This window comes from Hippocampus comes, unplaced genomic scaffold, assembly GCF_001891065.2.
Source record: "Hippocampus comes isolate QL1 unplaced genomic scaffold, H_comes_QL1_v1.1 scaffold35, whole genome shotgun sequence".
In the NCBI taxonomy this organism is placed as follows: Eukaryota; Metazoa; Chordata; class Actinopteri; order Syngnathiformes; family Syngnathidae; genus Hippocampus; species Hippocampus comes.
This window is the reverse complement of record NW_017805279.1, coordinates 679,732-704,545: the sequence shown is the minus strand read 5'-3', so window position 1 is coordinate 704,545 and position 24,814 is coordinate 679,732. Positions and strand designations below refer to the sequence as shown.

Sequence of the window (24,814 nt, the reverse complement as noted above, 5' to 3'; positions counted from 1 at the left end):
TGGTGTTTTTCGCCCCCCCCCCCCCCCACAACCACACTCCCTCACCAGAAAAAGCGTTTCATCTAAAATGATCTGAGAGATTAGGAGAGATTAGAACCAATCGGGTTTGATTCACCAAGTGAGAAGTGCATAGAGAAACCCAGAGTTTAATCAGAGAGTCAACTTGTTTTTTTTTTTTTGTGTTGTTTTTATTTTTTTTTTTTTTGTTAAGCTTCACCACGAGAAAACGAATCTCCAAACGCAAGCAGGAGAGAGACATCCACGGCAATATACTTTTTGCAAAATTCATTGCTTTGTCGAGTCCCGCGCTTTAGTCGCTCTCACCGCCGAGAATACTCTTATCATTCTGTCAGCCGCCCACTCCTCCGTCCTCCTTCTATCATATCTCCACCGTCATCCCTCTTTTATCCTTTGAACAGAGCTTCTTTATCGCTCTCTCTGCCCCATCCATCTTACTCTCAGCCCCCCCGTCTCAACCTCTTCCTTTTGACGGCTCTCTCATTCCTCCCCGTCTTTCAACCTTGCTTATTTCCTCCATCTTTTACTCTCACGCCACTCTTTCCCGTGCTCCGCCGCTCCATCCTTTCGTTCCTCCGCTCGAGTGTTTCGACATCATCCACCATCTTTGCGTCCTTCTTGCGGCTCTTTTGTCGACTTTTGGGAAGATGTCAACTTTCACACTTGCGAGCGTCATCCATCTTTTAGTTTATCGGCGTCGCAACATTTCACTCCATTGCAATGGCACTTAACCAGTTTGGGTCATCTCAAGTGAGGTTCGAAACGCTCGCTTTGTCCTTCGGTGCACTTTTGGCAGCGTTGAGTCAAATTCTGGTAGCGTATAAAAAAACTATGTTGGATAGCATTTTATAAGGATCGGAATGAAAGATTAGCAGCATTAGCTTGGTAAATTACAGGTGGGGATCACAAAGAAAGAAAAACACAGTTTCTCCATTTTTAGAAAAATAAAATTCTCTTTCATATATCGCCGGGTGTGATGGTGTTCACAGCCCATGAAAATCTGACGGAATCCATTTCTTTTCACAAAAAATTTCAGTAATTTCCCCCACCCCCCAGCAATGATTCGTAGACGATTCTCATTCCCGGCCATTATTTTATTCATGGTCTTCAAGTCCCGCTCCGGCCATTCATTTTCTGGCTCCAATTGTGTCACCCCCTTCTCGTTCTCCAACAAGAGAGCAGGTAGGTAGACAGTAAACAGGTGGGTAGATGCGGAAGTCAATAAGGCCGACAGGTGGTTTTGTTTCATGGGAAAACGAAGAGCTCAGCCAGACTGTCTGGCGGCCGCTAAGGATGTTGAGCTCGCCGGTCGCTGGCTGAGCTGAGCTGAGCTGAGCTGAGTGAGCCAGGCTGGCCGTGAGGCAGGCGGCCGCTTCTCTGCGCCGCTGCTGGTTAATGGCATCAAGTGCTGCTGTCTGCAATGATTAGTGCTCAGGCTGGAGTAATGGGCTCTGATAACAGTAATGGATCAGCCCACAAACACTTAGCTCGGTTTACTCTCTAATGCCCCTCGTGGTCCAACCTCCAGCAGCTGTCGGTCGACGCGGGGTAACACATGGGACGCACAAGATTTAGATATAGTGGAACGTCAAAAGCGGGAAAAAAAAAAAAAGTTCCTCTCTTTGCCAGGTCAGCATATCCTGCAAGAGTGGGTCAGTTTCCGCAAGTATCAAAAGAGATGTGAAGGGAAGAAAGTGAGAAGAATGGGTTTATGCAGCGCGGTGATTCTGAAAGTGTGATGCAAGTACCCCGAGTGGTACTCAGGCTCACTCTCGTGGTATAATTTTCTGATATCTAGATGCAACAGCACTGTTTCAACTGCGCATATTCAAATGATTTTAACCAAAAACATCACAACAGTTGTTAGCAAATTAAGATTAGCGTCGGCTCTCGGGCAGATGTGTCTACTTACATTGCAGACACAAACGACAGATTCTGATCGGATTTTTATCCACATATAATAGAGGGCTGATTCACCGCAATCTGCATATATATAGTATGTATTAGAATGTCGATATCGTATGTATTATTCATGTACAGTCGCCACATATGCTGCTGCTCTGATTTTGCTCAGTCTCTGACGTTGCAAATATGTACATAAATCTTTTTGGTACTTTCGTAACGTTTTTTTTTTTTTTTCGACTACCGTCCACGTTGCCCAACTGGAATTATCAATTATATTGTACCCTGTTTGGTGCATGTGTAGAGGACTGCCGGTGCATATGCTTGTATTCACATTTAACTGCCTGTTGCTGTTTCTGTCAGCGCTAATTGGAATGGGAGGAGAGTTCAACCAAAGAAGGTGATTTAAAAAAAAAAAAAATACAAAAACTGCGCACTCTCTTTTGGAGTGTATAGTGAGTACAGACCGACTATTATTTTGTTTGGCGATGCATGAGAAGCAGATACGGGATGTTATTCTACATGAATCCAAAACTAATTTGGGTCTAATACATTCAAAATTTGAATTCTTAACAGTCGAACGAGTCATTGTTTACCTGGCGAAGCCAACTCCCCGGCTGACTCCGTTGGCGTCCCTCAATATCCTGGTGGAGATGACATGACCAAGAGGTTTCAACATGTTCTCCAGCTCCTGCTCGTCCATCGAGATGGGCAGGTTGGAGATGTACAGGTTGGTCGGGTCCTGCTCTTGTTGCTGCAAGGGCCCGGCGTGTGGAAGACCGGGCACAGAAGAAAGCAGAGAGAAGAGAAGGTATGAGAGCTGAGGCGTCACAATCAAGTGTCGAAAGCATGAAATCCGGATTGTTGCGGGGCAACCCGTGGAGTGGAGTAAAACTGCCGAGCGTGCAACCAACTGCTTGTTGCGCTCCCATACAGTGGTACCTCCACTTACGAAATTAATTGGTTCTGCAAGAATTTTCTTAACGAGAAAATCATGTTAGTAAAGACGCGTTTTCCATGTAAATGCCCTAATCCGTTCCAAGCCCAACCAAAATTCAGACATAAATGTTTTCTAGAGCATAAAAATGCATCAAAATATGGAACAAATACATGTTACAATTAGATTATTGCACAATAAATGATGCATAATGTAAAAAACAAAAGAATAAAGAATAAAAATGATGGTCATTGAACTTTTAACTGCGTCCTTGTCGTTTTTTGCCCTCTTTAGTTCATGTTCTCTGTCAGAAGTGGTTTTTACCTGACGTTTTGTCAAGAACTGATCCAAGGACGTTTGCTTTTGTCGGCTTTTAACAATTCTTCGAAAATGTCCAAGGCAAACATCAGCGTAGTGAGCGATCGCCCGACTGGTGAACACTTTTTCTGGGTGATTCACATTTCCGTAAAACTATCGGAACGCCTCATGGCCCGAGGGGCGAATGACGAGGATGCTACATAGACATGTCTATCCATCTACACACATGGACACATTCAGTGTCCATTCAGCCAATGGGATGCCAGGAAGATGCTAGGTAATAGCCAATGGCAGAGCAGCTCTAAGTATGTTGCATTCAGGAACCTCGGAGCTGCGAGTAGCAGCCCATACTGTATTTTTATCTTTCGTATCTTGAAATTTCTTTCATAACAAGAGGCAATGTTTTCCCGTTGAGGCATTTCATAACTTGAAAATTTCGTATGAAGAGACTTTCGTAAGTAGAGCTACCACTGTATTTGGAAAGAGGAGCGCATTTATCTGCAAGGTGTGTGCAATAGTGCAAGGGCAGGCTTCCTGAAAAAGTGAAAGATTATAATTAATTATGAGGCGCGGGCTAACAGTTAAGGATAATTGAGTTTATTAGCACCCGGGATATTACGTTGTGATACAGTTGCTGAACTTGGTTATCATTGCATTAACATTTTTGCTGGCACAGAATGACCAGGGACACTTTTTGTCCAACATAACATCATAACTCTGTCCACATGTTCTACTTGGCCACGCCGGGACTTGGAACCCTTTAATTAGCGTTTCACTGTACGGTCTGATTGGAGTGTCATGGGATGGCTTATTAGGCACCGTTAACGCAATCATTGCTTGCTCTCAAATGTCAATCGCTACGGTAGCACCATCGATTCGCAGAGTGTGTGCCTGTAAATCAATACTGCCGTGGCCTGATACAAAGCGCTTCCTGACCCACATTAGCATTCGGTAACTCTTTAGCTCTTGATGTCTTTAACAAGGACGGTCAAAATTCCATCCATTCCTGTATTGCAGAACCTTCAAGCTATTCTTAGTCATCACCACAGATAATATCCTGAATTCTAAGGTTTAAAATGTGAAGCAGAGATTTGTCGGGTCGATAATGTAAACGTGTTTTTAATTGCTATGCCCCGAGGTTGCTGTTAGCTCGCTAAAAGTGCACAGCTGGTTGCGGCTTGAGCCCGAGGTAACAGAGGGCCCGGTGAGTCCAACTGTTGAACAGCTGGGCCCTGCAGTGCAGCCAGACAAGTCAATCAGTTACCAAGCCCGCAAGACAAAAGGGCTCAAGTCCGTCAAATTGACTACAAACTCGGAAAAAAAAAAAAAAAAAAAAAAAAAAAGTGTTCTACGAACACAGCAACAACTTCTTCAGATGATTAAATCTAATGCAAGGTGTGTTTGAAAAGAGGATGTGATATATTACAGTCTCATCATGAGGTGTGATTCATGCATCCGAACGTGTCGAAGCAATTAACTGAGAAATTAAAAAAAAATAAATAAAAATTAAGGCTATTATAGAATGGTACAGAAAAATGGCAAGCACGGAGTTGTTCGTGGGGGCGGCCCGATGGTCGAGTGGGTAGCGCACAGGTGTCAAACTCAAGGCCCGGGGGCCAGATCCGGCCCGTCACATCATTTTATGTGGCCCGCGGAGTAGAAGGCGCACCTTCAATGAATGGCCCATTTTACAACTGTTTTCATATATCGGGCACATCGCATTATAAGGCGCATACAGTAGACGCCACAAAAGTGACTGAGGTTGCGTTATGCATCCACTAGATGGAGCGACGCTAAAGGGACTACAATACAATGCGGGTTTATTTAACATTGAAAATACTATGCCCAAGAAATCTGAATATTGATCCACATATTAGGCGCATCGGATTATAAGGCGCACTGTCGGCTTTTGAGAAAATGGAATGCCGTTAGGCGCGCCTTATAGTGTGGAAAAGACTGTCGATATTTTGCAATCATTTTGTTTCCCTGTTTACACTCACTTGAATAATAATCGAACAAACTATTGTAGTTAAAACTCATTCACTCCCAAAGACGTTTTTAAACGTCTTTTCAGATTTGGTCCAGAATTGGTTGGTATTGAATGAGTTTAACTGGATTGATTTCAAAACTCGGCAATCGACCAATTTGTTATGTACAATTAATAATATGATGAGATGATTAAACATTTATTTGGTTTCACTGTCGTAACGGCCCTCCGAGGGAAGACGTCACTCCAAAGTGGCCCACGACAAAAGTGAGTTTGACACCCGTGGGTTAGCGAGTCGAGCTTACAATACAGATGTTGTGGGTTTGATCCCGGCTCCGGCCTCCCTGCGTGGAGTTTGCATGTTCTCCCCGTGCCTGTGTGGGTTTTCTCCGGGTACTCCCGTTTCCTCCCACATTCCAAAAACATGCACGGCAGGCTGATTGAACGCTCTAAATTGTCCCTAGGTGTGAGTGTTGGTTGTTCGTCTCTGTGTGCCCTGCGATTGGCTGGTTCAGGGTGTCCCCTGCCTACTGCCCGAAGACAGCTAGGATAGGCTCCAGCACCACCCGCGACCCTTGTGAGGATAAAGCGGATCAGAAAATGGATGGATGGATGGATGGATGGAGTAGTTAGCTTTGTCCAACCTTGCAGCTGTCGATTTCTTTTCAGTGTTCTTGGGAATGTTGGGCTGTTTTATGATTTTTTTTTCAGGGTAATGTCAATCCAAAATTGGCCTGATTAAACTAGTTATGCGACACATTTCCTCACTTAATGCGCGTGTGCGTTTGAATGAAGCGCTGCCTATACTCCACACGCGGTTAAAAAGGATGCGACAAAAGTGCGTTAATAGCGGTGCTCGGCTTGCGGCCGGATTATCACGAGCGAGCTTCATGTAAGCACGGCCGCCTCGCTAAATTCTCCCTTTGATGACGTTCCACGCTACAAAGCCCTTAACACCCAGATGAGTAGATTATGTGTGGCGGTGGTGGAAATGGGAGCGTCTTAACCGGAGGTGAGATGGGCTGGCACATTCCACAAGGAGATTTAATTTCCTTTAATGTCAGCCTCGGCGTACGCTTTGCTGTCAGGCTATGAATGGGGAGAGTAATTGAAGGTGTGTGTGTGCATGCGGGTCTGTCGCCAATCTGAAAGTAATTATGCGTTTATGTATTATGCTTATTCTAGCCAATGTTAAAAAAAAAAAAAAAAAAAGATGCATTTGTGTCTATTCCTTCCTCCCAGGGGTACGAGCTCACCCCCGGTGGATTGGCACTTGTCTGACTCATTGCCATTGACCACTGTTGTAGAAGGTTAATGGAAAGGCTCGAGGCTGGACTGGGCCTTTGATGGGCATAATTCCTTCACCTTGCCATCAGGAGGAACAGGAGGAATCCAACTGTGTACGTGACAGGAGGAACCGGGCGGTTGCGAGGATGTGTCATTTACCGCTGAGGAATGGCCCCCATGTGCAAGAGCTGACAGCCTAGCAGCTGTTTTTTTTTCCATTTCAAGCCCCCTGCTCTGTTTATACCTGCCTGTAATTTCTGAGAACATTAGCATTCGACAAGGGAGGGGGGTGTTAGTCAAGAAAGTAAAGGAGGAAAAAAAAAATATCATGTATAGATTGACAAAAGAAAAAAAAAAGTGAAGAGAAGCAGAATATATTTGCAGCATTCGACCTAAAAGGATTCCCGGCACACATGCGCTAACCAAAGAATTTTGGAATCCTAAGACACAATTCTCAAAATGAAGAATCATCAACAACAGACTTCATTGGTAATTTCACATTTGACGAGCGGGCACCGGACAGACGCTCCAGAGACTAAACTATTTGTTTACAAGCAATTCAAAAGTCCAAGTCTGATAAGAAACCGAGCTGGAGCATGGTGGCCACAAGCATACAGCGGGACGGGTTCCATCCAGACCAGGCCTTGCCATGGCTGATAAAATAAGCGCATGTTTAGCGTCATGTGCAGCGTTTATCTTTGGAAAGTAGACATATGAGTGCTGCCAGCGTTGCTGCAGAGGTCGAAGGGGGCGGGGGCACTCTGCTGGGGGCTCAAACCAAACACAGCACACTGCATCAAATTGCTCTGCATGGCTGTCGACCCGGAAGGAAGCGTCTTGAAAACACGATGCACAAGAAAGGCCACAAAGAGTTTTTAGATAAGAAGGCTCTTGACGTGGATTAATGGGACCGCTTCCTGTGGTCTGATGAGACCCCGATAAACCTTTTTGGTTCAGATGGAGTCAAGAGTGTGTACCAGTAACTCGGAGAGGCGTACAAAGATGAGTGTGTCTTGCCTCCGGTAAATCCTGGTTGTTGGAGTGTCATGGTCTGGGGGTTAAAATAAATTGCGGGAACCACAAATGCTAAGCTAGCATGTGCTGTGACACACTGAAGCAGATCATTATCCATCCAGTATTCCAACATGGTAACAACCCCAAACCCTTTTCCAAGACCACCACAGCGTTGCTAACGAAACTGGGGGTTAAGTGTCATGAATTGTCTTCAGACCTAAAGCCTATCGAGCATCTGCGGCGTATCCTTTTTATCGATAGCGGAGGATCACAAGGCTTCTAAAATCCACCAGCTGCTGGATGTTGTCATAGAGGAGTGGAAAAGAATTCAGATACTAACCTGTGACGCTCTGGAGAACTTCATGCCCAAAGAGGGTTAAGCACGAGCTGAAATTTAATGGTGGCCAAAGAGAATATTGCCACGTTGGGCGTAATTTAGACATTTCACTTAAGGCAGCAGTCCCCGACCACTTTTTTTTTTTTTTTTTTGCCCCACGAAAAGAATGACAAGAAAAGGAAGCCGGCGACGTGACAGGCAGACATAACACATTAAAAGGAATCCATTGTTGCTTTCGCTTCGCTGCTTCTGCCAACGGGGATGGCGAGGCTGGATCCATTTAACTGATAAACGTTTGAGAGAAATATATCCTAATTGGGGAGGCATCGACTACAGTGTTCAAACTTCTCGGTTCTCTCCGACCACTCTTCTGTTTTTAACTTTCCCTGCTGTCAACAATTTTATTATACACTTCTCCCCATGCCCCTCCTAATCAATCCATGACCTTCATTCACCCCACTGGGGGCATCTTTCTTGGGCTTTTCTCTTTCTGTTCTCCCGCTTCCATCAATACGGCCTACTCAGGAGATTAGCCGGATGCATAATTGGCTCTACAGGGCTTCGCGGTTACCTGTGTACACACTGGATTGTTCAACCTATCTCGTCGCCTCCTTTTAAGTCCCTCCAGCACTCCTGTCAAGTCTGGTAAGGAAGAAGAAGAACAATGCTTCAGTTGTGCCAACGGGGAGCAAATTTCTGTTTGGAGATTTTTTTTTTCCCCCATGAATACAGTCAAGTAAGATGGACGTTAGGGCGTTTGAGCAAATGTCCTTGACTGACCGTGGACAAAAAGAATTGTTCAATAAATGATCCCTCGGAATGTTTTGAACTCCTTTTTCAATGCCCGAGCATTAATGTTGGCTGCAGGAGTTGACATCGTGTGGATGAAGAGATATTTCCCTCGATGAGGTCATGTTTTTATTTTTAAGACTCCAAACTAGATAATGAACGAAGCACGGCTGGCCTGAGTATCTTCACGACGCAATCAACAATCAGTCTCACCCAATCAACATCATTCTTGATGAGCAAATCATATCGCATCTTGACACGGCAAATCCAGAGCACATCTCGGACTGGCCGCGAGCCCAAACTTCTCATCTCCGTTTCGTGCAGCACCTTACCGATGAACTTCCAGAGGTCATATTTGTTCTCAATGCTTTGTAGTCACTTAATTGAAAGCTTCAACGCAGTTCAAAGATAACGAATCTTTGTCGCTGCAACAAGGTCAGACGCTCACCTATTTACGAATAGCTCTGAGCGAAGACAGTGCGCCAAGTCACCCCGTCACCAATACTTAAAAGCTCAAAAGATTCGAGGTACGCCAATCGCTCGCAGCGCTACACTCGGCCCGGATACGACGATTAAATAAAAAAAACGGTACAAATGACCAGATGTTTCTGCAGAGCGATAAACATTATACATCACTTCATCCCGCGACAACATTCTCCCCACGAGTGCAATATATGCTAATGGCAACGGCGAGAAGTGTGTCTTTGCCGTCCACAGGCGCCGAGGCTGTTCCGGTATCAACATTCACACTCGCATTCACTTGCATAATGACAGCGCACCTCATACTAGCTCACTCTAATGCGCACACACACACACACACACTGTAGCTGTAATGTTTTCGTACACACGCATATGCACAATCGCTCACCGAGTGTCATATTACGGCTTTAGGAAAAAGACTTTCGAGCAGCGCTGCATTATAACCGCGATGACAGATGGCAGCATAAGGGACAATTACAGGTGATGCATGATTGAGCCCGCGGCTTGTCTAACATGCTTAGGCTGCACTTTGTTTTTTCTCGTGATATTTGGGTTCTTGCAGTCTGCCGACGTACGTCCCCTTGTAAAAAATTTTGAATGATGAGTTTAATATGCAGATGCTATTCTCCTCATCGTCGGTTGCGAATGGGATTGGTGTGATTTAATACCGATGGCGACGGGTCTCAATGGAGTGGGAGTGGTTTACCCATGAATATAATAAACTTCGCGCTCAACTGGTACCGTTAAGACGAACTTTTTTCCTCGGGTGAGCATGAGGTGAGCACGATGCAACTCTAGGGGAACAATTTCTAATCGAGACAGTCGCTCTGGATTTGACGGTGCATAAAACTTTCGTTGCGTGAGATTCGGGGGTTAATTGTATTGTTTTTATTCGGGGTGACTTGACAGGTGCATATATTTATCTTTTTTTCAACAATGTAATTGTCTCGGTTCACTCTGGCAGACGCGCGGAAACAAATGCCGTCGTTACTTAGTAAAACAGACACAAGACCAATAAATTAGGGTGCCGTCAATGTCACGGCTCATACATTTTGATGCAGGGTTAATGTGAATTTAAATGGGTGGATATGCGCTTCAGCAGATTAATCACGACCCCCCCCCCCCCGATTTTATTTTGTGTCTCCCTCGGTGAGCTAATATTCCAAAGATTAAAGTTTCATGCGGCGCTATAATAGAAATGTATTATTAAGACCTGAAACGGGGGATGCTGACCTTACCTCAGTTCGCTAGCTAGCTCATGCGTTTAGCGCTCAAGAGGCATCACCTATACATGTACATTAAACACGCTTTATTTCAGGCATGCGTTAGACCAATAAAATCTCCTTTTCTTTGTGGTCGTTTCCATCCAAGCTGCGGTGGCGCTCGCGGCGCCGCCTCACCGAAGACAACGTTCACAAATGTCTTCCCACTTTCAAGAATACATTTTCATCTCCATAACCTTTGTATTTTTCCATTAGGCTGTTTGCATCAACTGCTCATTGTATTGTTGCTGGGGTAAATGCGTTTTTCTGTCTTATAAATCATTCATGATATCATTTCTGAGATTGAATTTTTTTCTTCCTGACTGAGATCATGCCATGGCAGAGAGTGCTGCTGATCGTTCCGAGGAGGAAGAAGGGCGGCATGAAAAAACGAAATGGTGATGAGCAATTTGATTTCCACTTTGAACCTATGTGGAAACTTTTAGCGGCTGGAATGAATCGAAACTATAATGTGGCATCAACAAATCGTTGATGTACTGTGTCGGCCAATGGGAAACACTGAAAAAGCAATTCCAACAGATCGCCATCGGGAATCTTCTTGGTTAATCTTGACAAATGAATTCTGGGTTCACTTGAATGTGTGTATTTTTCCAATTCATTTGGACTTTTTTGACCGCGTGCAAATTTACCCACTGCAGACAGACTTTTTTTTTTGACTGAATGGGCTGCGGAGTTGGCAGCCAAAATGGTTGCACTTCACAGAAGGGCCATCCAGGGGGCTTCACAGGGGCCAGTTGAGCCCGTACCAAAGTATCCAAACGAGCCCCGACGCAAGATCGGTGATGCAAGGCGACCTAATTGCCCAAATCGCACGCATTGGCCGACTAAATCATCCGCAAGGGGAGAGTTTGCAGTTTACCTGCCGACGTCTTGCACAAACCCCCGGCGAGTTTATTTCAATGTCAAACACGACGTGGTTATTGATGAGAAGGCATTGCAGATGAGTTGACCCGATAGTTCACGCTCCACTTTTCTAACAACAGCTATTAATTGCTTGATTAGCGTATACGTTAACATGACTTAATCCGGCAAACAAGACTTGCTCCTCCTAACCTGGGAAGCGGAAGTCTTCGGAATCCTCGAGGCATTATAATCTTGCCTCTTGAGAGATGCTCTAAATATGTGTGCTTTTCGAGTCATTGACCACGCCCTTCCACTGAGTTCAATGCATCATCAAATCACCATGCATGCTCAGTCCATAGTTCATGGGCCAAATGAGCCGTAACGAGTGAATGTTACGTGACTTCAACCGTATTCCTTTGCCCCCGTCTGTCTCGCCGGCGCATTATCTGTGGGAGGAATTTGCTCAGCCAACCATTTAGGGTCAAAGCATCAAAGTTTGCAGTCAGGGAAGAGAGCAAAGTCACATGCATGCGTTTTGACATGCATCAGTGATTTGTAAACAACGGTAACTTGTACGCTTTAATCTGCCTCCGCAACTGCGCTGAATGGTTTCGACTGTTTCCGTATATTTAATGTATACGTTAAGGCGAAAGAAAAGCCCGTGCATGCTCTGAAAACGGGTGTCACTCCCTGTTTCCCTTTGCATGACTCGCTCTCCAAACGGAAGCACGATCCAATTTTCACTTATGAATCTAGCGCAAAGTAAATAGCGTAGGCTGTTTGCGTGCTCCACAACCGCACTACGAATAACCCGGGGCCACAGACTCATTTGTTATTCTTTAATGTGCCACCGCTCACCGGGGAACAGTAACCCCCGCTGCTGTGAAACTACACCACAATGTGACCATTTCATGGGTAACTGCGGCAGGAATTCTTGGCCCCGCTTCTGTCACGCCAGCGCGGAGAAATAACGCGGGCGAACGGCGAGTGGCGCGGAAATATTGAAATACATATTAAAGAATTATTTCTCAATGGGGGAAACGGGCAACAACAAAAGTAATAAAAAAGCAATATTGCCAGCGCCGTGCGGGGAAAGCAACTCTGAACAAATCAACATTTATGTGGCATCAGTCAAGTTCAGTGGCGGAAGCGAGGCAATGATTTTCAATTACCAAATGTGGAGGTGGAGTATTAGTCCTCGATTGAATCACACAAACTACAAATACAATTACACTGTGTCTGCATATGCTAATCTTACACCACATTCTTAATATATTCATATCCAATACAAGAGCTGTTATCACTTAAGAGTATCCTGCCTTCACAATCATCAATACCTTTTGGAATTAATACCTATCTGCAGCACAGTGGTACCTCTACTTACAAACGTCCCTTCATACGAAATTTTCAAGCTACCAAACGCCTCAACAGGAAAATGATGCCTTTGTTACGAAAGAAATTTCAAGATACGAAAGGTCAACATATAGTATGTGCCGCTACTCACAGCTCCGAGTTCCCTGAACGCAACATACTTGTAGCTGCTTTGCCATTGGCTATTACCTAGCATCTTCCCGGCATCCCATTGGCTAAGAGGGACCTCTACAGTATGTGTCTATGTGTGTAGATGGATGGGTACGTGTTTATGCAGCGTCCTCATCATTCGCCCCTTGGGCAATCAGGCGTTCCGATAGTTTTACATTGGACATTTTCGAAGGATTGTTAAAAGCCGACAAAAGCAAACGTCCTTGGATCAGTTCTTGACAAAACGCCAGGCAAAAACTACTTCTGAGAGAGAACATGAACTAAAGAGCAATTCAAAGTTAAATGACCATTATTTTTATTCTTTACTCTTAGTTTTTTTACATTATGCACAACTCTACTTATTGAGCAATAATCTAATTGTAACATGAATTTGTTACAGATTTTGATACATTTTGATGCTTTAGAAAACATTTATGTCTGAATTTTTGGGGGGGCTTGGAACGGATTAGGGCATTTACATGGAAAACATGTCTCTAAGAAATTTCTTCCAGAACCAATTAATTTCGTAAGTAGGTTTTCCACTGTACTGTATATCTTGAATGTTAATGAATAGGAGGCTAATTATTTGACAGATCTGACAAGCGGTGCTGCCTGCCAGAGAACGGAATGCAACGAGGCTACCGTGGTCCTTATATTAGCATATAATCAGGAGAGCAGGATGTGGAAGGCTCCACGGGGTATCCCCCCCCCCCCTTTCATCAATCCTCTTTGTGATTTTCATTAATACAAGCTGGCAGGGCAGTGGTTTCGTCTGTGTGTTCTCCCCAGTGATTTTTCTTTGCAGGGTTTGAGTTATGTGGGTGACAATGGGAGCCAAAAAGCCCCAAACCAAGCATACCTGAGCTCCCGTAAAGTCAGTGAATTTGATCTGTGAGGTCTTTTATTCACGGTCCAATGATGATTTGATTGGAAACGCTGCAGTTTTCTCACGTAGCGTGTATTATTTGTGCTAATTGTTGTACGACACTGTTGACGATAGTAGTTATTACTTGAGAGAAAGTGGCTTTGATGGACAGAGGAATTTATTTTGTTCTTTAAAAAAAAAAAAAAAACAAGTCCGCATAAGTTCATATTTTGTGTCTGGCACCGGTGTACTGTCCGTATACGTCACCTTTGTATAAATAGAAAGAATATTCATGTCGTCAAGTGCACGTCTCCAATTAAACTAAGGAATGAAATGAGATTTCGCCGTGTGTTAGCAGTTATGGAAACATTTCATGGACATTAAGCAATGTTAATGAAACATGAGCGAAAAGCTGACAATCGAGTCGAACCGCCCCAGAATAATGCGACGAACCTGCAGATCATTTTGTTTTCATTCTTTCGACAGCTTCCCTTTTGGCACAAGACCATATGTAGTCCATCTGGAAATTAACAGCAAGGCGTGCTTGCGGGCGAAATTAAAACAACGGGTATTGGGTTGAAAGGAGGATATTGGAATACCGGTACCAATAAACGTGGGATTCTTTTCTATGAATGTACTTTCTTCCACTTCACACCATCGATTCAAAACGTGCATGTACATACCGTATATCATTTTTGGGCCACTTTTGAGTTGCGTCTTCCCTCAGAGGACTGTTATGATGTTTCATCTCATTATCGCATTATTACTTGTTAGGGTAACAAAATTAATGCAAAATCTCAACGTCATTTATTACACATGACAATTTGACATTTCGGTACATTTTTTTTTTTTTTTTTTTTTACAAGGACCATGCAAGTTGACACATGATTTTCCTTGAGGGGGGGCACATAAAATGATGTGGCGGGCCAGATCTGATCACACCTGTGATCTAGATTGACACGAGTGTCGTCCTCGCCAATGGCCAAAATCGTTTGCTAGCCAAGACTACTTCATATTTCATTAATACTGAAAAAAAAACAATGCAGTGATTCAATGATGAAACATTGAAACAAATTGTCTATTGACACCTTGATCAGGAGCCTCACCAGAACCGAATAATAACCATAACAGAGTTCTTCCACGATAGGACGTTCCATTAAGACGTTTTGTTCAAAATAGTTTGCCGAATGAAAAAGCTTGCTATTTTGTTGTTGTTTTTTTTTTATCTTCAAAATTAAGATTTAATGCAATCAAGTACGGCATGCAAACAGTCCCTGAAATGTAATATGTAAATGTAGTACAGTCCCATCAGCTAAGCAAACTCAAAACAACATTCGCAATCAATTTGACTGATAGCAAATCCTTTTTTTGTGACTTCATTAGAATATCTTGCGGAAGGCTAAAATGACAGAATATGAGAAAAGACGAAGACGACATCCGAATAATGCTTCGTACGCCGTTAGGCGAGACTTCTCTGAGACAGTCGCCTTGCAACTTGGCGGCGGAAACAGTGCACAGAAATGACCGCATCCCGAAAAAAAACAAAAGAGAACGGCGGACAATGTGAAATGATGGGTGAGGGATGAGGATGGGTCACCTTATCTCGAGGTCATCGTGACTCGGGAAGACGCGTCCGAGGAGAAACACGCCGACTGACTTTTCAACAAACGTCGTCCTTTAACGCCAACACACCTGCTTTCAGACTCCAGATAATTAAGTGTCATACGCATCTCGGTGGGGTTTATCATTTCCATAATCACTCCATTTATCACTGCCACACAAAACGCAATAGCACTCTGGAAAAGTTTCGCTCCATTATTCAAGATGTGTTGTTCGGATGTCAAAGCGACAAACGATTGGATTGGAAAGCAAGTTAATGGGGGGGGGGACACCCTTAAGAAGTGACGCTAAGGACTCGTGACTATTATCTTTGATCGGGCCACACATACAAAGTGGTTGCAACTGACAACAACACAACGCTTGTCCTGAAATCATTTTCAATCGCGAATGTAGGACGCTAATAATCCGCTAGTTAATTACGCCGTCTTTGTACGATACGCCAAATGTCTCCTGCCTTCGCGGCCAGCAGCTCGCGGCTAGCTGTTCGCCGCTAGCTGCTAGCAGCGAGTGCCTGGCTGGTAAAAACAAGTAGCCCGACGGCTGTTGCTTTGCTTTGCTTTCTTTTCCTCAGGACTTTTCTGCGGGACCGCACAATAAACAGAAAACCAGGCAACTTCACAAATCATCCAACAAACTATCTCGTCTGTGTGCTATCTGCACAGAAACTAATGAGCAATTTAATCTAAGGGTCTGGATCATTAAAAAAAGCTCGCCGTTTGATGCCAAAATCGACTTTCATCTTGGTGTGGCGACAGCTGATTAGCTCAGACAGGTTTACATGCCCGTCTGTTTAAAATGATGTAATGTTGGAAGATCATTAGATGTAATGAGTCACAATGAACTATGTTGAAAATGGGAAGGAATATTTCGAAGGGAGCGCAGAGGGCCCTGACTTGGTAGACTGGCGCCGGTGTGTTCAGCGTAAAAACGGGCGGAAATTTATTTTCGGCCCGGCGCAATTTTATTGTACATTGTTGCGCCACTCTGGTGTTCCAGTGCCAATTCTCCTCCGACAAATTGGTAACAGAAAGTGGTATGAGCTCGGTGTAAAAATCGTCATTTTCGTGCCGGGGCAAAGGTCAAATTGTTTGTGAATTTGGTAGACACTGGGCGTTCCTGCCACGTCGACCGGCGCATTTGCAAATTTGGTTCCAAATAGTAGACTAGATTTTAGACTCTCAAAAAGCAGGTCTAACTCGAGGCGCAGGTGGTGCAACCACGATTTCCGTGGAATACACTCGACAAACATTTCCACCACGGCACAATTTAAACCTCATTTTTTTAGATGTTGTCAAACTTTATTCATCCATCCATCCATTTTCTAATCGGCTTATTCTCACAAAGGTTGCAGGAGTGCTGGAGCCCATCGGACAATTTAGAGCAGGGGTGTCAAACTCATTTTAGTCGCGGATCAATTTGGAGTTGCATCTTCCCTCTGAGGGCCGTTATGACAGCGAAACCACAAAATGATTACTTGTACACAACAAATAAATTGCTGAATAAATTGTTTTGAAATCAGTAAAGTCAATGATAGTTCGTTCAATGAGTGTTCAAGTGAGTGTAAACAGGGTAACAAAATTATTGCAAAATCTCAACGTTATTTATCACACAGGACAATTTGATATTTCGGTACAGATTTTAGCAAGTTGACACACCTGATTTGCTTTCGCGGGCCACATGAAATGATCTGGTGGGCCGGATCTGGCTCCCGGGCCTTCAGTTTGGCACCCGTGATTTAGGGTGTTCCATTAACCTGTCATTCTTGTTTTTGCAATGTGGGAGGAAACCAGAATACCCAGAGAAAACCCACATATGCACTGGGAGAACATGCTAATTCTACACATTTAAAATACGGATTATTTTAAACTGCTGCAGTGTGATTTTTATTTGTCTGCAACGGTCCAGAAATGCCCTCCCTTTGTCTTCTTTTATTCATCTAACAGTGGTAGAGTTCCAAATTGGTGACAGACAGAAAGTTAAATCTGACTTTGAATAGATTGCGGTGCCCATGCAAGAGTATTGATTTCTAATCAGATCGTCTCCCTTTGTTGCCCAAAGAGTCCATCTCGGTCAGATTAAGGCAGGGGTGTCAAACTCATTTTTGTCCTGAGCCACGTTTAGTTACTGTTTCCCTTGGGGGGTCGTTATGAATGAAACTATATAAAAAAGTCAATAATAACTTTATTCAACTATTGTTCAAGTTACTGTAATGAGGTTTGATCACAAAAAAAAAAAATGCTTACAATATGTCTCTTATTTATTACATATGAGAATTTTAAATTTTGGTCGAGATTTTACGAAGCATCATGGAAGTTGATATGTTTCATTTGCCTTCGCGGGCCACATAAAATGATGTGGCGGGCCAGATTTGGCCCCCGGGCCTTGAGTTTGCACCTGTGGATAAAGGTATTTACATGTATTCGAATCAATCAATTCAATGTATTAGCTTTTTTTTTTGGAATGCATACATAAATTCTTTTGCTAGCATCCATAAAAGTTATACGGGGAGACAGCAGCTGTCAAGACATGAATTTGAAGACGATGGAGGGAGTAGTTTGTCCTTTTACAAGACACAACAAGGGGATTCGGGTTCATTACGTCACAGTGTGATTAACAACACCTCCGTCCTGCCATTAGGCTGACCTTGTTAAGTGTGTGAGGTGATTACAGGGTGCGTCACCATCAAGTGGTCCCGCCATTACTGACAACAGCATACACTCCCATATACTGTACAGCCCCGTTGCTGTGATGGTGCGCGCATTTTATTTATTTATTTTTTTGATGTTTCAATGTGGCGATGACACTCATTACGGGGTAGGCGCCTACGGTATTTTCAGGCTTTCACAGTCTCGAATAATTTCTGTTGCTGCTATCATCCCTGGTTGCTATAGTTAGAGTAATTAGAATCAGATGATGCTCGCTTGATTTGAAAGGAATGCATCAGGGGCTACAGGGCATTTCTGCATGAAGAAATCAGGAAGGAGCACAAGAGACAGTTCGTAAACATGGCGGACAAACGAACAGCGAATTACTTCATGTGGCTGCCCTGACTTTAATAAACACTGGGTGGAATGTGTTATAAACAAATTCCAAGGCTTGGTCGAGTATGGTTTGGGCTTTAAAAAAAAAAAAAAAATGGGAATAGGATGCAATAAGGCCCAAGATGAAATTCATTCCACTTTTCAGATAGTCACTTTGTGTGCTTTCAGATCAGAAATGACTTCATAGTGAGGATTACAGCGGCATAGACTGAGAGCAATACATATTGCATGATGAAAGTTTGATATACACTTGACAACAAAGGGACAGAATATTAAAGGTTAGAATCCATTGGTAAGAGGGCAAGTTTCATTTTAACTGTGCCAGAAGCCAATTCCAAGTTGGAAGCAACTGCTAGCGAAGCAAAGGAAAGCGAATGAGTGGAGCAGGGCGTGAGAAGAAGGCGGGGTGGGGGGTGGGGTGTGGGTGGGGGGGGTTCCACCGAGTTGGTTTCATTCTGCTGAAAGTCGGGCCTGATTGTTTGTTGTTTGGATTCAGCTTTCACCGATGCGTGGGAAGAGTGGAAGATTCCCCGGAGGCGCTCGAGGCTTCATGAAGGAACGAGACAAACACCCACTCGAGAGCAGGGACTTCCTCATTTACTCGCCACCCACGCAGGGGGTCCAATGCTGCATTTGGCCTCCTTTACAAGAGGGGGCACTGTTTCCAATAATTGGCATGTTTACATAAGGTGGGCTTGGTTTGCCGGTACTGTAAATTTAATAGTGTTATTTTTTTGGTCCAATCAGATTTCAGCGTTGCCGTGTTGCTCTACCCGTATAAACTTTCTAAGTCTGGCCTGTATTTATAGAGCACATTAAAACAACCACAAATATCCATCCATGCATTTTCCGATCCGCTTTTATCCTCACAAGGGTTGCGAGGGGTGCTGTAGCCTATCCCAGCTGTCTTCGGGCAGTGGGCGGGGGACACCCTGAACCGGTTGCCAGCCAATCGCAGGGCACACAGAGACAAACAACCATCTGCAATAAGCACTGGACCACCATGCCGCCCCCAACCACAAACAATAAACAATAAATTAATCATGAAGGCAGTAAAAAAAAAAAAGCACAAAATCAGTCAAACTAAAAACCAAGGCTCATGCTGAGACAAAAGCCGATGAATAAAAAAAAGAGTTTTAAATAATGGGCAGTGAACGGGCTCCCTCTTATGAGTATCTGTCAAAAGGCGAGCAGCAGCATTTTGGACCAACTGGAGACACTTAATGGAGGATTGCCTGATTCCAAAGTGAAGTGCAGTACAGTAATCTGAAGGATTGTCGATTGCTGGTTGAAGCTCCTTTGTTCTCGTCTGCTGCCGGACCTCTTGCGATGCTCCCTGAATGTGTGTGTTACAGCGTCTAATTAGTGCGGTGCGACCGGGGTCCCAAACCGACACACAAAACTCATTAAATTCTACCAGCCTGCTTTTTCACTGGCATGCTCTCCTTGCCCCATATTAATCTTTCCTCCCACCCGTGCTTTAATCCTGAGCAACATTTTGTTTTTTTTTTTTCCTTTTTAATGGGAATAATGGCTTTTGCCATACGATCACCCCAAGCATGTACATTCTGTTTGTTTTTTTTTTTCTCCTCATTCAACGCTTTCAATGTGGTGCTCCAAGGTCAGGTCTAATGAGCATCTGAATAATAAGACGCCACGTGTTACAGTTCCCCGATGAGTGCAGCAGGTCGGGGATGAGATGAGTGCATTTTCTGGTTGCTCTTCCTTCTGTCTTTGTCACTTCTCTCCGTACTTGCCTTCATTTCGAGACAATGGCCTGGCTCATTTCCGGGCTCCCTCCCGCCGTCTTCCTCGCGACTAACAGGGCCACACAAACAAGGTCATTGAGACTGCTGTGAGAGGAAGATGTATCATTTACTGGGAGATGGATGACATGATGTCTCCGCGAAAAGCTTTTATTTTGACCAGAAGTATTACTGCAAGCCTCCGGCTCTCTCTCCCCACCCTCTTCCCTAATTGAACAAGGAGGAAAAAGACAACTACCACTTGGCACCGCAAAGGAAATTGCCTCTTCAGTGGCGTGAAAAATACACAATTCATTGCTGAAACACGGCTGCGTTCTTTCAACAGCCTGGCCGAAGAGGGCGCAGACTCGAGCGTGCAAATTGGCAAGTTGTGGGGGGGTTGGGTGGGCAACCTTCATGGCCTGCGCCTCTCCCACAGTTGACTTGCATGGGCTTGCATTTGACATATTTGTCGGTTAGAAAATTGTCAAGTGCTTGCGACTTCAAGATTGACACCGGTAGTGTCAAGGAAAGAGCAGTAAATGTAGCCGCATCACGGCTCGAGCGACAGCTCCTGCAAGGGGCTCCTCGACCAGACAAGTGCAGCCGTTGATCCCGTGAGGCCCCGCAGCTGCCAGATATGGCGGGATGCGAGTATGTGACAGCAGGACGGCCAAAGTGCCATCCCCAACCAAGAGAAATCTCACGACGGGTTTGGCAGAGGAGCAGCCGCCACTGCAGCATTTCTGCCCATCGCATTTAGTTAACCTCGCGGATGGGTGAGCGGTTGCATGAGATCGACATTCGCCTCTGGCACCGTCGGTGCTGTCAAATTAGCAGCACTCGTCGTGGTTTTATCGTATTTATGATTTCATTTTGAACCGTTCTGTTCAGTTTGGTACAACATGAATTTGGACAATAGTGCACATTTCAGTGCTGGCCCAAGTCGTTTGAGATTGTAAGGCAGTGTAGGCCAACAGAGAATTTTCACTTTGTGTGAAAATGGGATGTATTAAAAATGAAAGAAAACAAAAAAACACAAAAAGACTTAAAAGCCACGTTTCTACTCTGCGGTTTGATTCATTGATTCGCACGGGCAAATGTCGGTAAATACAGTGGTACCTCCTCCACTTACGAAATTAATTGGTTCTGGAAGAAATTTCTTAACTAGAAAATTTTGTAAGTAGAGACGCGTTTTCCATGTAAATGCACTAATTCGTTCCAAGCCCCCGCAAAATTCAGACAGAAATGTTTCCGAAAGCATAAAAATTATTCAAAATATGTAACAAATACATGTTACAATTTGATGATTGTGCAATAAATGAGAGCTGTGAGTAATGTAAAACACACAAAGAAGAGAGTAAAGAAACCAAACGAGAAAATGTAGTTCGGAATTGAACTAAATCTTTTGCGATGCCCGTTCTTCTGGACCTTTTCTCCCCCACACACATTTATATTTGATATTCACAGATGTCAACAAATGTTCCATTAAGTTACGTGGTGTCCTTACTTGGTCGGTTGCGGACCAGACCAGATTTTTCTTACATTTATTCATTTTTCTCATTACAATACTGCGGCACTCCAAATTGAACTGTTTTGCTTGGTGGAAATGTGGCATGACAGCCCTGTAATTTAAAGCTGATCTGCCCACGGTCTATAAGACAAAAACGAATTCTCCATTAGAAACACAATTAACTGCATTAGCAGCTGTGACCCTGAAATGACAGTGTTGAGAAAGTTGGAAAAAAAAATAGCGAGAAGAAAGTAAATCTTTAAGCACAGACTATTAAAAAAAAAAAAAAGATCTACGGCTGGGACACCAAAGCACATATTGAAGCAAGAGAAGTTCAAACTCCGGGATATGGACTTTTCCAGCTCCCATGGCTCATGTTTTTGTGTTAAGTCCATTCAGGTCATTAGTAATTGTGTTTTGCTAATGTCTAAAGCTACCCAGGCAGGTAGCCATCCCCGGTTATAGTCACGGCACAACCATCTCTTTCAGGTCTCACCGACTGTGATGGTGACTCGAGAGAGGGATTGCAGGGTAAGGCCCTCCAGGGACTCATTAGTGAGGAGAGGAACTATTTGAGGGCAGCGTATGGAAGAGTACAGAGCAGAGGGAGTTTTTTTTTTTTTTTTTTCCAAAGGCCCCCCCTCCCCCTACCCCTTTTCCAAGAGAAAACAATACCCAGAAGTGTGAAGCTACACCGGTGAAGAGTAGTACAGTCTTGTCGCTTGTGCTTGTTATGGGGGCAGGTCGCATAGATTAAGTTCGATGAGCCATATGATGAAAGCTTTGTGAAAGAAGGAAAAGTGGAGAGGCAAAAAAAAAAAAATGCTTCTTTGCGTGAGGAAGATTTTGAGTGGAACAGCATTGCAGTGTCAGAGTAATTAAAAGTTGGCATTCAATTAGGTTCAATTGCTTTTTTGATTCAACCAGACACATTCATGCCATGTTATGCAGGCGATGCATACTGTTGACGTCCTACGTGACACATGGTATCCAACATTTATTTGAGGTGTGGCATTTATTCATTTCACGTACTTTCAAGACTATGTGGCGCTACTTTTTCCCCACTGCTTTCCGAACCCTGTGGCTTTGAAAGTGACACGGTTTATTTGGGAATTTTTAACTGACGAGCTTCAAGCCGCCACTGGATTTACCCAGAGTTCTCGTCACATCTGACCAATGAATTAACCGAACACGTCACAGCCATTTGCGGTTGGAGTGCGGTCGCGGGAGTGGCGAGAAATGCCGAAGCTGTGTAGGAGCGAATATCGAGAGTATATGGTATAAAGTGGAGCGAAAATAATCATCTTGAGTCAAGTTGAAAGCATATCCATGGAATGGCGATTTACTGAGCAGAGGGAACAAGTGCCATAAATACAGCGATCGCTATAGTGCGACCCCCCGTCTGTTGTTTTTTTGGGGCGACCAACTCCCACCATCGCTGGCAATGGGGACAGCAAGTCCGGCCATGGTGCGACATCCCCTGTTAACTCATTCAATCCCAACCATTTTCACTGGAGCAACCCCGTCAATCCCAGCGTTTTACTGGATTTTGACCCACAGAATATTTGGTTCCAATGCTATATAAACATTGAGCCTCCCAAAATAAAGTTTGGACTCTTCTTTCAGCAGAAAAAAATGTATTTCTATCTTTTTCCATTCTTCAGCAATCGGCATGACAAAATGGCTAAATTTCATGAAAATGGCGATTCCTGGGCAAAAAACGGAGAAAAAGAGCTTTTAGTAAAAGCATGCGTTTCAAGCACGTGAGGCACCACTGCCACCTACTGGTTGCTTTTTTACATGATTTACAATGCAAACGGCTTATTCTCGTTCCCAGATTGCATCATACCCTCCTCCTCTCTATGACGCAAAAAAAAAAGACTTACACGTACAAGTACGTCCTTGGTAGGCGGGGCCTAATTTTAAAAAGACGTACAAGTACGTCTTGTGGAATGAAAGAGTTAACAATCAGTTTTTTTGTAGCTCAACTTTCTCCATATATTTGTCTGCTTTGTTCTTGAACACAAAACTAATTCCTCACAGGTGCTTTGAAAGATCGATGGAAAAAGTTCAGGTATCTACTTTAAAATCTGGTGAGGTCTTGTTGCTCGGCATTAAAAAAAATAAAAATCTCACTGCACACACAAAAAAAAAAAAAAACAGGCAAGCAAGATTTGGTTTGTCATGCATACTCCCAGTTGGCCGTAAGTATGACTTTGCAATCTGATTGAAACACAGCCAGTCTGTTATCATTCTTCTTTACATCTGGACCAAATTAAAAGGACCGTCCGTGCATAGTGATTGCAGAAAACGTTTGAAATATGAAAAACCATACAATCTGTTAAAATCTGGAATTCTGATCTTGTTTTTGCCTCACCCATGTCCCAAAGTGATCCAATTGACAAATCAACTTTCCACCCCTATTCCGTCAGATGAAGAAAACAAAACCAACAAGGCAGAAAGTGGCTGAGCATGACTTGTTCGTTAACTAGTAGAGCTCGTCTTTAAAAAAAAAAAAAGACCCCCAGCATTTACATTCCTCTAAATCCGTGCCTTTCATGCCAAGTCTGCTTTCAATATCAAAGCTTTTTGGAGAGCCTCTGGTGAGATGATAACAGAGGGAAGAGGACTTTAGTGAAAAATGGAGGATCTTGAAAAGGACCAAAGAGATGAGGAGAACCAGCGATGGGGATGGGAGGACGCTGGGACGGGAGGATATCAATCGCCCCTGTAACTGGCAAGTATTCTGAAGTGAGTTGAGTATTATTTAATTTTTTTCATAAACCACACAGAAAAAAAACCCCCAAAAAACGCGAACATGACACAAATCCTGAAGTGTTTCTGGTGGACGGGCTGCTTCATTTGCATCGGATACGTTGAGACATTACAAACGGCGTGCTATTGAGGTTTGCCTCTTTTTTGTTCCGGTAATGATGCGAGTTTGTGCATGATTGCGTGTATATTTTCTGTATTCCTCCAGCTGAGAACACCTGGATGCAGTTTGACACACGCCGTGGCTTGGTAAGTAGCAAAACATACCACGCATGCTAATCTGGACGGCCAAAAGTGCGTTTATCTCAAACCTGCAGACCATTTATGCAAACGTATTCGAAAACACAAGCCAGGTCATACATTTACTGTACATTTTATCCATATGATTCCTTTGTTAAACATCCATCCAAGACCAAGGTTGAAGTTGTTTTTGTGTAACTGCGTGAGAAGAATGCTCCAACTACCACAACCAATAATTAACTTAAGAATCGCAGCTGATAAAAAAAGGTTCCAGGAAGTACTTTTTAACAACAGTTTCAACC

The 24,814-nt window shown here is 43.8% G+C and overlaps 1 protein-coding gene across 4 annotated transcripts in view; it reads right to left on the bottom strand.

Moving 5' to 3' along the window:
- Positions 1 to 24,814, bottom strand: part of rbms3 (RNA binding motif, single stranded interacting protein) — a 231,199-nt gene that overhangs the window by 48,397 nt on the left and 157,988 nt on the right. For all 4 annotated transcript variants that reach the window (XM_019870862.1, XM_019870861.1, XM_019870860.1 and 1 more), the window contains one exon: positions 2,517 to 2,674. In XM_019870862.1, coding sequence (XP_019726421.1) covers positions 2,517 to 2,674 — 158 coding nt within the window. The remainder of the gene's footprint in view (positions 1 to 2,516; positions 2,675 to 24,814) is intronic.